This window comes from Ahaetulla prasina, chromosome 2 (genome assembly GCF_028640845.1).
Source record: "Ahaetulla prasina isolate Xishuangbanna chromosome 2, ASM2864084v1, whole genome shotgun sequence".
NCBI lineage: Eukaryota > Metazoa > Chordata > Lepidosauria > Squamata > Colubridae > Ahaetulla > Ahaetulla prasina.
This window is the reverse complement of record NC_080540.1, coordinates 201671760-201687861: the sequence shown is the minus strand read 5'-3', so window position 1 is coordinate 201687861 and position 16102 is coordinate 201671760. Positions and strand designations below refer to the sequence as shown.

Below are 16102 nucleotides of genomic sequence, written 5' to 3'. Positions count from 1 at the left end.
GGAGGATTCCCAGCTTTAGAAAATTTAGAACTACGCCGCCTTTGGTATGACCTGAGCATAGCTCATAAAATTATCTGCTACAATGTACTTCCTATCAATGACTACTTCAGCTTCAACCACAACAATACACGAGAACACAATAGATTCAAACTTAAAAGTGAACCTCTCCAATCTAGATTGCAGAAAATGTGACTTCAGTAACAGAGTTGTTAATGCCTGGAATGTGCTACCTGACTCTGTGGTCTCTTCCCAAAATCCCCAAAGCCTTAACCAAAGACTATCTAGTATTGACCTCACCCCATTCCTAAGAGGTCTGTAAGGCGTGCATACGAGCACCAGCGTGCCTACCGTCCCTGTCCTAATGTTCCCTTTAGTTGTATTCCTTTTATGTATTCAATTCATGCTTATATTTATATAATTATTTAATATGTATTTGACAAAATAAAATGAATGAATGAATGAATGAATAGAATAGAATAGAATAGAATTTTTATTGGCTAAGTGTGATTGGACACACAAGGAATGAATGAATGAATGAATGAGTGAGTGAGTTACTTCAACAACATTGTCTCACAGAAATTGACAATACAACTGCAAGCATGAAAATGAGTCCTCCTTTAGCTTCCAAGGGACCAGGGTGCCTCTGAAGGTCAGTGCTCTAAGCACTAAGAACCCAGCACAAATCTAAGCCTGTATGCACACCAATAGTGAAAATACCCTGCACAGTGTCTCTTGGCAGAGAAGGTTAATTTTCATAGACGTTGGGGTGGCTCTTTTTTTTTTTTTTGGCAGGGCAATAAGGGTCTCTAATATCATTAAACCCAAGTGTGAGGAAAAAGACAGCAGCTAAAATGTTAAGGCCAGTTGTGTGACCTTCTCCAATACAGTTGGCCTGGCTGTTTCCCAAAACTTAAAACACCCTCCCATCCCCCCTCCCTGCTAAAGCTTCTTTCTTAAAACAATTGTGGTCTTTGCCTTTCATTGTGCCAATCGACTTTAGAAGTCTGTGTGTGTGTGTGTGTGTGTGTGAGAGAGAGAGAGAGAGAGAGAGGAGGGAGGGAGTGCAAAGGGGAAGGAGGATTCCCAGCTCTAAACAAAGGGAAATCCCGGAATGCCAGCCGAAAGGCGGTGCTCACGTTCCTCCTCCCTTGCTCAAAAGCCCCAACATGATATTGGAATTGGATGCCATTATATACCTGCTGAGGGATAATTTGAATAACTTGAAAGATATAAAAGCTCTAAACATATTTGTTTAAAAATCTAAAATCTATACTTAAAATAAATGAATATAAAGTAATAAAGTTCTTTAAAGTTGTAATTCACTTTGCTGCTGAAAAAGAAAAGAAGCTTAACACCTTAAATGGTATTTATTAACTGAAATATCATCAAATCAAATATATAATGAGGTATATTATAATGACCTTTGTTTTCAGAAAGAAGCATGATGGAAGTTTTTCAATAAAGGGGGAAATATAGAAAAAACTTAGTGTCATGCTCATATATCATCTTTACAGATGTTGTTAACACTATACTATGGCAGCATATGATGGTACAATGTTTCAATCAATTTCAGGATGAAAAACTCATCAATGAGGAGGAGGAGTATAATTTATTAACCTTGTATGATATCAGTTTCTCAAGGACTCTAGAAGGACCCGAGGAAGAAATCTCTGCCCCCTCCCCACTTTCCCTTTCCAACCCAGCCTTCCAAGGGGACCTTTGAGGGAGAAATCTCTGCCCCCTCCCCACTTTCCCTTTCCAAGGCAGCCTTCCAAGAGGACCTCTCGAAAAGAGCGAAAGCTTTCTCCTGGCCGTTTTACCACCACCACACACTCCACGCCGGCCATCCTAGGCTGGGTTAGAAACAAGAAGGGGGAAGTTCAAGGACCACATCGATGGCACGAGCTCAGATTGCCGGCTGGGGATGATGGGCGCTGCAGTGCGATCTCGGGAGAGACTAGGGGGGAAGAAAGAATGACTGTTTCCCCACACCCTAGGATTGGGGAAAACATTGACCCCCTTAGTTGCGGAGAAGGGTTGCGCTCAAAGCGGTCGCCTCCATCCATCAATCCATCCTTCCTTCCTTACTTCCATCCATCCATCCATCCTTTTTTTCCCAGCGAGCGGTGCGTGTGTGTGACATGCAAGCAAGGCGTCTCACGGGCGTGTGTGTGTGTTTGTGGTGGGGTCTCGTCCCAGCCACCCACCCACTCGCTCCCTTTCCCTCTTCGGGCGTGGGCTGTTCCCGTTCGCCTGGCCTCCGTCCTCCGATCTCCTGCGCTGGGAGCGGCGGCGAGCCAGCGAGCAACCGGGCACCGCGGACTTTGGCAAGGAGGAAGGTGGGAGGAAGCGGAGCTGCCGGCTGTGGGGGTTGAGGCGTGCAAGAGGAGTGGCGTGGAAAGGCCTTTTTGTGTGTGTGCGTGTGTGTGCGCCTGTGTGCCTAGGGAGGCGGAGCTGCCGGCTGTGGGGGTTGAGGCGTGCAAGAGGCGCGCCTCCTCCTCTTCCTCCACGCTCGCTCCTCTTGCCGCCCCTCAACCCCACCATCCCCACCCTCTCAGCGTGAAGGTCACCTCCTCCTCTTCCAGGCGGCGGCTCCGGCTCAGGCTCCGGCGGGCGCCACAGCCGGCAGCTCCGCTTCCTCCCACGGTCCCAGTCCAGCGAGCGGTGAAAGCGACATGCCGGCGCGCTCGCTTTCACCGTTCGGCTGGATTGGGACCGGCTTGGTCCGCGCGGGCGGGGAGCCGCCAGCCTTCTCGGCCGACGCTTTCACCGCTCGGGAAACCTCCTCCCTCAGCCGAGAAGGCTGGCGGCTCCCCGCCCGCGCGGACCTGTTAAGCCGGTCCCAATCCAGCCGAACGGTGGCGGAGCGGCGCCGCATGTCGCCACCGCTCGGCTGGACTGGGACCAGTGGGAGGAAGCGAGCTGCCGGCTGTGGCGCTCCGCTGAGCCGAGCCGCCGCCGCCTGGAAGAGGGAGGAGGTGACCTTCACGCGGAGAGGGTGGGGATGGTGGGGTTGAGGCGTGCAAGAGGAGCGAGCGTGGAGGAAGAGGAGGCGCGCTCCTCTTGCACGCCTCAACCCCCACACAGCTGGCAGCCCGCTTCCTCCCTAGGGCACACAGGCGCACACACACGCACACACACACAAAAGGCCTTTCCACGCCACTCCTCTTGCACGCCCTCAACCCCACCATCCCCACCCTCTCCAGCGTGAAGGTCACCTCCTCCTCTTCCAGGCGGCGGCTCCGGCTCAGGCTCCGGCGGAGCGCCACAGCCGGCAGCTCCGCTTCCTCCCACGGTCCCAGTCCAGCCGAACGGTGGCGACATGCCGAGCGCCGCCCGCTTTCACCGCTCGGCTGGATTGGGACCGGCTTGGTCCGCGCGGGCGGGGAGCCGCCAGCCTTCTCGGCCGACGCCACCGCTCGGGAAACCTCCTCCTCAGCCGAGAAGGCTGGCGGCTCCCCCGCCCCGCCGCGCGGACCCAAGCCAAGCCGGTCCCAATCCAGCCGGACGGGGGAAGCGGAGCGCGCCGCATGTCGCCACCGCTCGCTGGACTGGGACCAGTGGGAGGGAAGGGGAGCTCCCGGCTGTGGCGCCCCCCCCGGAGCCGGACCCGCCGCCGCCGCCTGGAAGAGGGAGGAGGTGACCTTCACGCGCGGAGAGGGTGGGGGATGGTGGGGTTGAGGGGCGTGCAAGAGGAGCGAGCGTGGAGGAAGAGGAGGAGGCGCGCTCCTCTTGCACGCCTCAACCCCCACACAGCTGGCAGCCCGCTCCTCCCTAGGGCACACAGGCGCGCACACACGCACACACACAAAAGGCCTTTCCACGCCACCTCTTGCACGCCTCAACCCCCACAGCCGGCAGCTCCGCTTCCCTCCCACCTTCCTCCTTGCCAAAGTCCGCGGTGCCCGGTTGCCGCTGGCTCGCCGCCGCTCCCAGCGCAGGAGATCGGAGGACGGAGGCCAGGGCGAACGGGAACACTGCACCACCAGGGCTTCCCCGCGCCAATGCACAGCCCGCCAAGTTTGCGCCGTCCGCCCACCAGACACGGGAATGGGGGCCGGCCTGGGGGCGACAAATCCCGCGAGACCTCGGTGGGCCCGCTCCCCGTCCCTCCCATGGGAGTCCGTTCGGTACCCCCTCCTGTGCGGGGTTCCCGAAGACGTAGACTCGAGTATAAGCCGAGGGGACGTTTTTCAGCACAAAAAACGTGCTGAAAAACTCGGCTTATACTCGAGTATATACGGTAAGCCTTTTTTACATTTGAAACTTTAATTACTTGGGCACTTGGTTGAATTGGGCAGCTAGAGAAATGGAATAAATAAAGTTGCAGAATAATTAATGTAGACATTTCTTTTACAAATTTAGTTAGGAGAAGAACTGAAGAAAAAAATTGAAAATTGGGAGAAGGATCATGATTCAGATTTTCTTATTAGAAGCCAGAGGTTTCTTGATTCCATGGCCCATCAGCTGCAACATTACAAACTTAAAAAAGATCAACCCAAAACAGTAAGTTGTTATTCATGATTTCGGTGCTTTTATTGTGGAATAAAGCAACTTTCATGCTTGAAGACAGGTCTTTTACATTTATTTATTTTTTAGCTGCAAGCATCATACTATTGAACAAATAATTCTGAAACTTAGGGGAAAGTGAGTTTTTAAAAAAACTAATTATACTTTTGGTATCTTTTTATCCCTTTTCTCCATGTTCTCAAGACGCTAAATAAGTGAATTCAAAGCACGGTTGGCATCTGTTTGCAAATACGTTAGGGATTAATTTTGGCTAGATTAATGAGTAATAATAGTCTAAATGTAATTAATTTTGAAGGAGAGAATGTAAACACAGAAGGCTCAACATGCTTGTCCATCTTTTAACAATAATTAAAAGGTGGAAGTGATCCATACATTTCTGTGATGGTCATGGTTGTCTGTATGGACTGGATGTAGATTGGTGTAAATGTATCAACATTTATTACCTTAAAATGACTTTTCATGTTTCAGTCAGTGAAGTGGGAGGAATCTGCGACTCCAAAAGGAGCTGTGAAAAGACCTGCCCATTTGAATACTCCAACTACAAACAAGATACGCAAAGTAAAATATTTTCTGAATGCTTACTTGGTAACAAATGTTCATGCTGTTTGTCCTGTGTATACATGAGATATGGTATAAAAAAGTCAGGAATATAATATAATATTGCAGGGTCTTTTTTGAAGGGCTGATCTTGAAATTCCTATATCCCAGGAAGCAATTGTTGAGTTTTCTCCCCAGACCTCCAAATTCCTCCCTATCTTTTTATTTTTGTCTTTTTTTTTTCTGAGCAGGTAAGCAGAGGTTCAAGTCAAATGCTAGGCTGAAACAACCCATTATATTCAGTTTGTAAAGCTGTATGGGACACAAAAGTACTCTTGGAAATAAAGATTATGTTTGAAGCTGGCCCTTTAGTTATCAGCTTTCAATTTTTAAAAAAAAAATAAAATAAAACAATCTTAAAATCGGTTGGAACCTGACAGATATATTGGGAATTTCAGCAGGTCCATTATCCCCAGGAATGTCTTAAACATTTCTGCCAAAGTTTCTATTCTGCACAAAAAGTGAATAAATATATTAGGGCTGTATTTTGAAAGCAATTTCTGGATTATTAAATACTTTTTTAAAAAATGAGACAAAATCTATTAGAATCCTATCTTGATTGTCTAGTATAGGCCACCCTAAAACATTCTTTCTGCTCAGTAGCTCTAACATCATGGGTATCAAAATCGATCGTGTCACGTGAAGTCACGTGACATATCGTGATGTTTTTTGCCTTTGCAAAGCCAGGGTGGGCATGGCCTGTGCGTGATGCATCCAGCTCGTGGGCTGCAAATTTGATGCCCCTGCTCTAACATCATAAAAATAAGCTCAGCACTAAGGACTCCACAATCCAGATACAGTTGTCTGTTAAATGACAGGAAGAAATTTTTTTTTTCCTTCTGTCTGATTTTTTCTTGTCTTGATCTAGTACAGTCCTGAAAGTGAAGACTTTTAAAGGTCTTTTTTAAGTTTGAGATTAAGAATACGTTCTTGGAGATTAGTATTGGGTTTTAAATATGCTGCTTATTGAAATGTCTACAAGTTTCTTATTCCTGACTAGAACTATTGGTTTTTTTCAGGTAGCCTCAAACTTAAGTGTACTTAAAGCATCCAGTTGCAATAACATAACAACCAATTTTGCTGTTCCTAGTAAACAGTCATTTCAAAGCAAAGTGAGTAAAGCTGATCACATTCCTTTTTAAAACTCGGACTAGTTGTTGAATAATATTTAACCGCTGTATGTTGAATAATACAATAATGAGTAGCTGTATGTTTGAGTTTGGAGACACAGTGCAAATCCACTTGATCAATATTGGCTGGGTTTCTGTCATTGAGGGCAAGGCATTTGTGGATCATATGACACATGAGCCTGCCTGATTTATACTCTTCCCTAATTGCTCTATTACTGGCTGATCTGCTTGGTGATTGACATCCAGGGAAGTTTCCTCCAGGATTAGAGAGAGAATAACAATGTGTTTGACAGACCATATATGACACACTGGGTTTCATTTGCAAGCTTCGACCTAAGCTCCTGAATCAGTGTAGCTTTGAACACAAAAAGCAAAAAAACTGGACTTAACTTGAATTGACGAGTGTTAATAATCTTTCCATAAGTGCTTATTCAAAACTAATTTAAGTTCCACTAATTTCTTGTTTGTTTTGGATATTAATGGAATGCAAGCTGTGCTTTCTATGTTTGCATGTATAATTAACATCTCTAACTGGTTCTGGCAACATAACTTTTATTGTAAAAGTGTATCAGGAAAAATTATTTAGTTTTGCGCTGTGTATATGAGGTTAAGAATTATTTTTTTTAAAGAAAGAATTTAGTCTTGTTTTACCTTGGTAAGCAAATGATTGTGCTGCCTCTTGTAATGTTACTTTTCAAAGTTTATTTGATATATAAATATAATCCATATTTATCAATCTATGATAAATAGATTGGTGGTGCAGGGGCTAGAATGCAGTACTGCAGGGTAACTCTGCCCATAGTCTTGAGTTCAATCCTGACGGAGCTCAAGATTGACTCAGACTTCATCCTTCCAAGGTCAGTAAAATGAGTACCCAGATCGTTGCAGAAGACAATACGCTGACATTGTAAACCACTCAGAGAATGCTATAAAGCAGGGATCCCCAACCTGTGGGCCGTGGCCTACTAGTGGGCTGTGAGGGATTTGCAACAGGGCTGTGGAAACAGCCGGCAAGCATGCACAAGCATCCTCATTTGCACAAACACTGGCAAACTCCATTACGTGAATGGCAAGCACGTTGCTCACGCAAATGGAGCTGCACGTGTGCAGAACCATCCCCTCCCCCTTCCCATCCCCGATCTGCAAAAGCGAAAACACTGGGGAACTCTGCTGTAAAGCACTATGGAGCGGTATACATTGCAAGTCTAAGTGCTATTGTTATTGCTATTTATTTTTTGATATTAAATGGCGTTTCAAACTTGGCAAAAATGTTTTGACTGCTAGTCAATGAAAGCTCAGTGATTGTCTTATTGATCCTAGGAAATCTGACATACAGAGTTATGATGAACACTGCAGAGGTCCAGTTTTTGCCTACAAAATATTTTACAGAAAATATTTCATATGCACCCATAACGACAAAACTGAAAATACTAAGAAAAGCTCACATTCTTACCAGCAGGTGTTCAGTTGTTGGATTTATACAAAATTACTTATATAAAAGTTCATTAGACCTGTAATACTAAATGTTTAGGAGCAAGGTTTTTCAATGTGTATGCTGAATGGAATCTTACATTCACATACTTTTAGAAAAGTAACTGACATCAGTATTTTTCCATTTCTGAGAAAATACTTCTTCATAAAGTATGCTTGCATAAGATTTGTTGAAAATGTACAGTTGAAAAGATTACAAGTTTAATACAGTTTTAATTTGCCAGGGAAAGGTCATAGTACAGAACGAAGAATATTTATGATGTATCATGACTGTTTATGTAACAAATAGAAGAATGTAAAAAATATATCCTTCAGCTGGATATATTTAGTTATAAGAAAGTAAATACATATATAGTTCCAGATAGATAGGTAGGTAGATAGATAGATAGATAGATAGATAGATAGATAGATAGATAGATAGATAGATAGATAGATAGATATAAGCAAGAAGAATTATGATTTGCTTATTGTGTTATGCAAGGTTAAGATAAGGTGTTCTTGAACTTTGAATATATATCTGGAAGTAAGTTCCATTAAAGTTCTTTGAATATATATCTGGAAGTAAATTCCATGATAGTTCATTAGATATGACTTACTTGCTCCTTTAGGTATGCAGAAAGCAATTGTTTCATGAATGAGAGATTGTTACCTTCCTCCCAGAGTATTCTGATTAAAATACTGAATTTAAGCAGACAACTCATTCCCACGAAAGATTAACCAGAAAGCTGTCTCTTTACTAGTATATTCTCTGTGGGTCAAGGATGATCCCATTCATTTTAGATAAATTATTCAGAGAAAATAAAAGGTCTGGTTTACTTTTCAGATACATACTATATAAACCTAACCTAAAAAATACTGTATAAACTTAATTGGGTGGGTTACTTTTAATTATGTTTAATGATTGATGACATTCAAGTGATAACTCAAAAGGCCAATTGAAGCAGACTATCACTATGGATGCTATTCCTTATGTTTTTGGTTTTGGTCTCTTTATTCACTTTTTATCTTTTTTAAAAAAGTGTTTTTTTAACCAGCTAGATGAGATAATGAGTTGCAAAATTGTGTGAGACATGAAACAGATTCTATAAGTCATGGCTCTAGCCGTCAAACAAATCTCTCGAGTTGTGTTTAACTACATGGACACTTCTAGGAAATGTTTGAAATTTGTTTGAATATTAGTAGCTCGGGTTGGTAGTTAGGCTGTTGGTTTGAGCTCCGAGCTTGGCAATTTGGTTACAAATGTTTCATCACCATTCAAGGAGACATCTTCAGTGCATTTTGAATTGTGCTTGTCTGTCAGAACACTGGTCTTTAAATACCTTTTAATGAGATGCAAATTAGTCTGAATGTTCGTTTGAATATTTCTGAGTCATGGTCTGATTTTGGACTGTTTGATTGCCTGGCTGTTGTTGCTGGGCTATAGTTAAATTCCATCTGTATGGTGCAGATTAGGATTAGAGTTGTTATCTGGGTGCTTCTGGGTCATAGTCTAGCTTTACCTTGTTTGATAGTTTGAGTGGCTGGCTGTTGTTACTAACGACCACAATTCAAAATGCACCTATGATGTCTCCTTGAATGGTGATGAAACATTTGCAACCAAATTGCCAAGCTCGGAACTCAAACCAACAGCCTAACTTCTGGGAAAGTTTCTTGATAAGAATTTGCTAAAATATGATAAGAATTGCCATTTAACAGAATGGCTTTTTTTTTTTGGTTAATTTTTTAATTCTAGTTTATACTAAACTGTCCGACCTTTTTTGGTTCCCCTCTGTCCCATCACTCAAGGGAGGCAATTTGCCGTGCCAGTGGTTATCTGAAATCATTTTCAATCAAACTAATAATCTGTAAAGCTCTACAGTCTAAGATATATTGGGTAGTTTCCCTGCAGTGAAAAAGCTAGCGAACAGACACATAATGTATGTACTGTCAAACAAGATTCTTATTCATTGAATGTAAGAAAGGCGGTAAAAGCTAAGATATAAGGCCTATGCTGCTAAAGGGACTACTTGGAACAGTTTCCAAATGGTAAATGGAAAATAGATACAGTTTACCAGTAAGATTTCCTGGCAAATAGTGCAAGTAACGAGCAGAGAAATGGAAATATATGAATCTTAAAACTTAATTCTGAACAGGAGTTGTTTTCAGGCTTTTGCTTGATAATGAAATTATCATTTTTAAATTAGGTGCATTTTTTCCTCCTGTTCTACAACAGCTTATTTGCTTGGCTATATTTGATGTAACTTGAGACTAGGTGTGTATTACATTTTGCAGACTCCTTCCAAAAGCACACCTCTATATTCCCTGAACCAATCATCATTAGAAGAGCGCAAGAAAAGCAAATCTGCCAACCAACTTAGTTATTCAGATTTTCTGGTATGTCTAACTTGTGTTTTCTTACTGCATAGATTCATAAGAAATAAGTAGAGCATCTGGAGCACTGTACTAAATATTGGTTTATTACAGTTTAGTAATGGCATTGATAGGGGCCAGGAATTTTCTTAAATTACTGTCATCTTGGGAGAGGAAATCATCATCGGCTGTGTGAATGTTTTGTAGGATGGGAATGTTAATCCTTATCCTGTCTGGGATTACAGGTAGTCCTTGATTTAACAGTTACAATGGCACTGAAAAAAGTGACTTGCAGCCTTTTTCAGATTCAGAGGCTTGGCAACTCCTATTTATGATGGTTGCCAGGGTCATGTGACCACCTTTTGTGACCTTCTGACAAACAAAATGGGGAAGACAGATTCATTTAACAACCAGGTGACCAAATTAGCAATTGCAATGATTTACTTAACTGTGGCAAGAAAAGTCATAAAATGGGCCAAAACTCAATAAATGTCTCACTTAGCAACATAAATTTTGGGATCAGTAGTGGTCGTAAGTTGAGGACTACCTGTATTTGAAGATTGCTTCATGAATGCTGAGTAATTCAAGACAGAACAAAGGCACATCCTGGTGGATTAATTTGTCCAACTAACATTCTTTTAATTGCACTTGCTCTTCAGCTACTTCTTTTTTTTAAATTCAGGCTTGCCTTAATCCTATATAAACAGTCCCGTTTTGTTTATTCTCAGCTCAGTTAAAAATGATATTTTCTGCACAAAATATAGGAAACCTTGATATCGCATTTCTGCTATTAATACCTTTTTTCCCCCTCAACCCACAATGTTGATTCTGTGCCCACCTGTAATTATTTAACAAACTAGTTTTGTGAAGCCAAATTTAATTTTTTAACTAAATTTGATCTTGCTTTTTTATCAAGAAGACTTCATTAGCAACAATGGGCTAATAAATCATTACTTTTTTACATAAGTCTTCTAGCTCCCTTTTTTCAAAATAGCAGTTTTGATTAAATCCTATGTCTAACTGCCCCTAAAAACAAATATGGAAAAAGAGGGCACATTTAATACTTGTAAAATATTCTCAGTTTCATATATCCCAATTGGCAATCAAGCTACTACATTTTGAATTTCTTACTATCCCGTAAACTTCAAATGGTTTCTTTGAACAGTTCTCCATTCCAGCTTATTTTGAAACATATCCATGCATCTGAGGCAAGGTTATGGGGTTTCTCTCCCCCCCGAGAATCATTTTATTCCTAGGAGGGTTTCAGCTAATATGACTATTAAAATATCCATCTATCTGCTTGTTAAAAATCATGCTTTGCTCTCCCTGGAAAAAGAATCCATTCTAACTAGCTCCGCATGAAAATTCTGCTCTACTCTTTTCCCTGGTACTTTCCCCCTCAGAAACGTATTTTCTTTTCCTATGGTAAAACTACATTATCTACATACTTTTTACCACATTTTTCACCCTAATTTCTTTTGAAATGGGTGGTTTATACTCCAGTAGTGGTTTTCTCTTACCTTCGCTACCGGTTCGGAAGTGGACCATGCACACGCTCGCACTCGCATGTGGCGCTTCTGTGCATGCACAGAACCTTCTGTACATGCGCAGAGCGTCCGTCATGAGGTGCAGGTGGCTGGATGGAGCCTCCGGCCACAGTTCACCTGAACCGGGGCAAACTAGTAGAAACCCACCACTGGTTTACTCCCTTCACCAGAACCCAGTGCATATATTGTCACCAGGTTGTGCTGCAAGTTAAAAGGAAAAGACAACATATGATCATATTAAAGTAAACTAAAAAAAAACACCCCCATTTGAAAACCAATGACTTCAATCATGCATTGAAGATCCATATATACTCTGCGTTTGTGTGGCCTCAGTATTGGCCAGATGCAAAAGCATGCGGTTAATTCAGTTTCAATTTTACTAAAAGTTAGTAGCTTCTCTTTAAAAAAAATACTGTTGTAATATGTATTTTATGTAAATGTTTATATTATACATTATAGCATAAATATAATGTAAAATACTTATACATGTAAACACAACCACCATTTTTGAAATTTACACCAATAGAAATGGGATGTCCATTGTGGGGTGGGTGTTACAAAGACTTAAGCTTATGTAACCAAAACATGGATAACTGTATTTTAGATATTGCTGCATATCAAAACTAAGGCAAATAACATGTTCAAGATCTAAGGATTGGTTAGGATTGATGAGAACTGAAGACTGCTGTTTTGATTCAGTTCTATGGTTATATTTTTAACTATTTTTCTTCTCTTATCCCTTTTTTGCACACATACTTCTTTTTTGCACACATGCTTCTGTATACCACTAAAAAAACAGCAACCCAAAACTTTCAACCAACCCTCTTCCCCTTGATTACTTTTTTGCTTTTTGTCAGATTACACTATCAAATCATAATCTTTTCCCCATTTTCTAAAATAATATAGCATTCAAAATACTGAGGCATTATGATCCGTGTTCACAGTTCATTCACTAATTTTCTGATTTCTGCAGGTAGTCCTGTACTTATGACTGTAATTGATACCACAGTTATGGTCATAAGTCGTTGTGGTCACAAGTTGAGGCACCCTCATAAACCAGAGACAATTTTTCAGGACATTTTGTAGCAATCTTTAAACGGACATGGCAGTCATTAAATGAATCCATTCATTTGAAAGGATTTTTTTTTTGGCCAGAAATATCACGAATTGTCATATGACCATGGAACGCCACAATTGGTCATAAAGGTGGACCACCCAACATGCGGTCATGTGATTGCGAGGGGGTGACATGACCATTTCTGACAGCCAGGAGTCATTAACAACAATTTCATGGCCGCTAAAAAACTTTTAATCATTGTAAAACTGCCAGTCTTTAAGCGATCCCTTTTCTATCAAAGTCGTAAGATTTTTATTCACCCCAGTGAGTGCCAGTGGCTCCCTGTTTCATCAAACCTGCAAATTTTCCTAGTTTATCCTACTTAATGATTCAGTTATGTCTTTATTGGTTTATTGGTTCACGATTCTCTGCAGTCTTCATTTTGAACAACTTCTATGAATTATGTCATCTTTTTCTTCAAGTTTTTTTCCTAAATCCAAATGTTTGTTTAGAGACAAGTCTTTTGGTTTGTTGATCTGATATTCTTTTGACTCTCATCTCCATTTCTCTGTTTTCCAATAATTTGCTTTGAATAATTGGTTCTCTGTGAAATTCTCTTCAGTGCCTTGTCAAATAATGTATAAAGGGCAAGATATGATCACCTGTCCCTCAGTGATGAAATCTTTAGAAAATCTTTAGAAAATGTTTAATATACTGAATTACACTGCTGGAAGCTACCATAAGCTAGAAAAAGCTGACTAGAATAGTGCTACTCTCAATGATTTTATTACTATTTGGAGTACTGTAAAGTGTAATTGATAGTGCTTAGCTCTATTACAGTTTAATTCTTCCAGATAGTATTATGGGACTTTCTTGATTGAAGTTTTAGAAAGTAAAGTTGAAAACAGTTCATCTTAAATTTAATTCCATCAAGCAGCTTTAATTCCACCAAACAATCTCACATATACTAAAGCATATGTAGGCATGTAACTCCTACTAAATCTTGTGGGGATTACTTTGAAATAAATATGCATTGGATGTCACTGTTAAATTAAAAAAAATATTGTAAACATCAAAGTAATTTCAGGTCAAGAAAGTAAACCAATGCTCCAGAAATTCCTGGTACCTAATAACAGCTCAACCAGCATGGCTAGTGGTAAGTGATGCTGGTTGGGGTGCTGGTTACAAATTCCCTACCATTTAAGTGTGTTGACAGAGCAAGTCACTGGGTTAACCCATCACACTAAACTATAGCATGGATTACTTGGTTTGCTTTATGTAGAGCACATCCTTTTCTTGGAATAGATCAATTCTGAGAACATGATGTGGGTAGGCTTGCAAAACGGGTGCTGGGCGGATTACCCATTCATAATATGGCAACCTGGTGGGAACTTGTTACAAAGCCTTGGCTTGCCGAAAGCTGTCCCTGCCCATGTTCTAATATCCCTGCTTATCTTTCCCTATTCAATGGATGTAGATACTTCTGTACAAAGCACTGTGCTGCAACTTCGCATCATGCTTTGGGAACGTTATTGAAAGTAAAGGCGATGCTGGTAGTTTGCTTTGCAACTTTGTTTTGTCTGGTTTTGCTTTTTAATTAAAATGTTTTAGGTCAGGTGAGGCAGAAAATTTGGCCTCAGAGGAATGTGTTCTGTAAACTCAGCCAATTTTGATTGATTCAGTAAGCTCTACAGGTAATCCTTTCTTACCAACCCAACTATCGGTTCAGCAACATTTGAAGTTACGATGGCACTCAAAAAGGAAGACTTGCAACTGGGCTTCACACTTACGACCGCTGCAGTATTTCTGTGGTCGTGTGATGGCAATGCAGGTGCTTGCAGCTGGCATGTATTTATGTGGGGGGGGGGGCCTGGGTGCCACAGCATTTACAACCTTCCCAGTCAGCTTTCAAGAAGCAAAATCAGTGGGAAAGCTGACAGGAAATTACAAGTCACAGTAATATAACAGATGTTACGCTTATTAAAGACCACAGATGATTTGCTTTACAACTAGAGCTAGAACTGACATTGTAAGTTGGTATGGTCACTTGATGATGACATGGCATAGCGATGGAATTGCTGATTCCAATTGTGGTTAATAAGTGAGGACTACCTGTATTTAAGCAAGCCAGAGCTTAGCGCAATATATAATGTGAGCATATTCACACATATTTGGTTGTTGGGATCACCAAAACAATAGGATCATTGGATTTACAGCTTTATTGGAGCATGAAGGAGAAATGCATTGAAATGTAAACTGATTTATGAATTTATGTTTTGTTAGCTCTACTGTATATTTTTGTTATCCCTTGCAGAAGGAGTTTGCAGTTAAATCAAGCATCAACAACAGGATTTTGAATTCCACACTCAAAGAGAATTGAATGAACCCTACTTGAATTCTTTTAAAAACTCATCAAGTCAATGGGAACTGTAAATATAATGAACATTATATAATTATATAATAAGATACTAATAGGTCAACTTTTTGTAATAATCTATTTCTGTTCTGGTTATATGTATATAAAATGATGTCAGAATACCATCACTTATATAATAAAATGCTATTTTTATGGAAGAACGACTTTAGCAAACAGTAAGCTTAAATAGTTTCTTTTAAATAGTTTCCTTTATATGTCTTAAATGCAGAGTGAACATATCAAATGTATGATTAAAGGAATAATTATATATAAGTTGAGGGGGGGGTGTGTGATAAAAAAGCCGGTGTACTGTACAGTATCAGAAAGCCCTTGTTTTAAGAGAATAAATGAAAGTCAGATTATCTATTGATATGTTTTCCTATTCATTATTGACATTTTATGATTACAAAATAAGTAATCGTAAATTTACATTATGTAAATGTAAAAAAATAAAGACATTTTAGTTCATCTATTTTGAAAAAGTTTTTTCAAAAAATGAGCTGCTTCCTCTGATAATGTTTATATAGTAGTAATATATGCTGTGTTGGAATGCATTGGAGGCATTTCTCCTCAAACCATCAGAATATTTTGCCACAGAATTTGGGAGGGACCGACCCATGGTAACGATGGCTATTCATCAAGCAACAGTATGTACTTAATAATAACATTAATTTCTGAGATGGCTTTGATATAATGGCTTTTGCATGGATCTTGAAATTGTCCAGTAAGTTTCAAAAAGATTACAGAAAGGGACTTAAAGTTCCTTTTTTATTTGTATTATGTGCTTATCTGGTTTAAATTATATTGATTGTTAGATGGTTGATTGTTGTCCAGAGAGAGTAGAGGACGAGGGGGAAAAAAAAGTGCAAATGGCAGTTTATGGCAGTTGCAGAGCCTGGAGTCACGTGATCCTCTTTTATTTATTTATTTATTTATTAATCACATTTATATACCGCCCTATCTCCCGAAGGACTCAGGGCGGTTC

The 16102-nt window shown here is 40.7% G+C and overlaps 1 protein-coding gene across 4 annotated transcripts in view; it reads left to right on the top strand.

The window, feature by feature from the left end:
* LOC131191397 (protein regulator of cytokinesis 1-like) overlaps positions 1-15585 on the top strand; it is a 33090-nt gene extending 17505 nt beyond the window's left edge. For 3 of the 4 annotated variants that reach the window (XM_058169480.1, XM_058169477.1, XM_058169476.1), the window contains 5 exons: positions 4366-4506; positions 4999-5088; positions 6147-6239; positions 10020-10121; positions 15016-15585. In XM_058169480.1, the coding sequence (XP_058025463.1) occupies positions 4366-4506; positions 4999-5088; positions 6147-6239; positions 10020-10121; positions 15016-15081 (492 nt within the window). In that variant the 3' untranslated portion in view covers positions 15082-15585. The remainder of the gene's footprint in view (positions 1-4365; positions 4507-4998; positions 5089-6146; positions 6240-10019; positions 10122-15015) is intronic. The other variant, XM_058169478.1, reaches the window with a different exon arrangement.
* Positions 15586-16102: the final 517 nt, after the last annotated feature.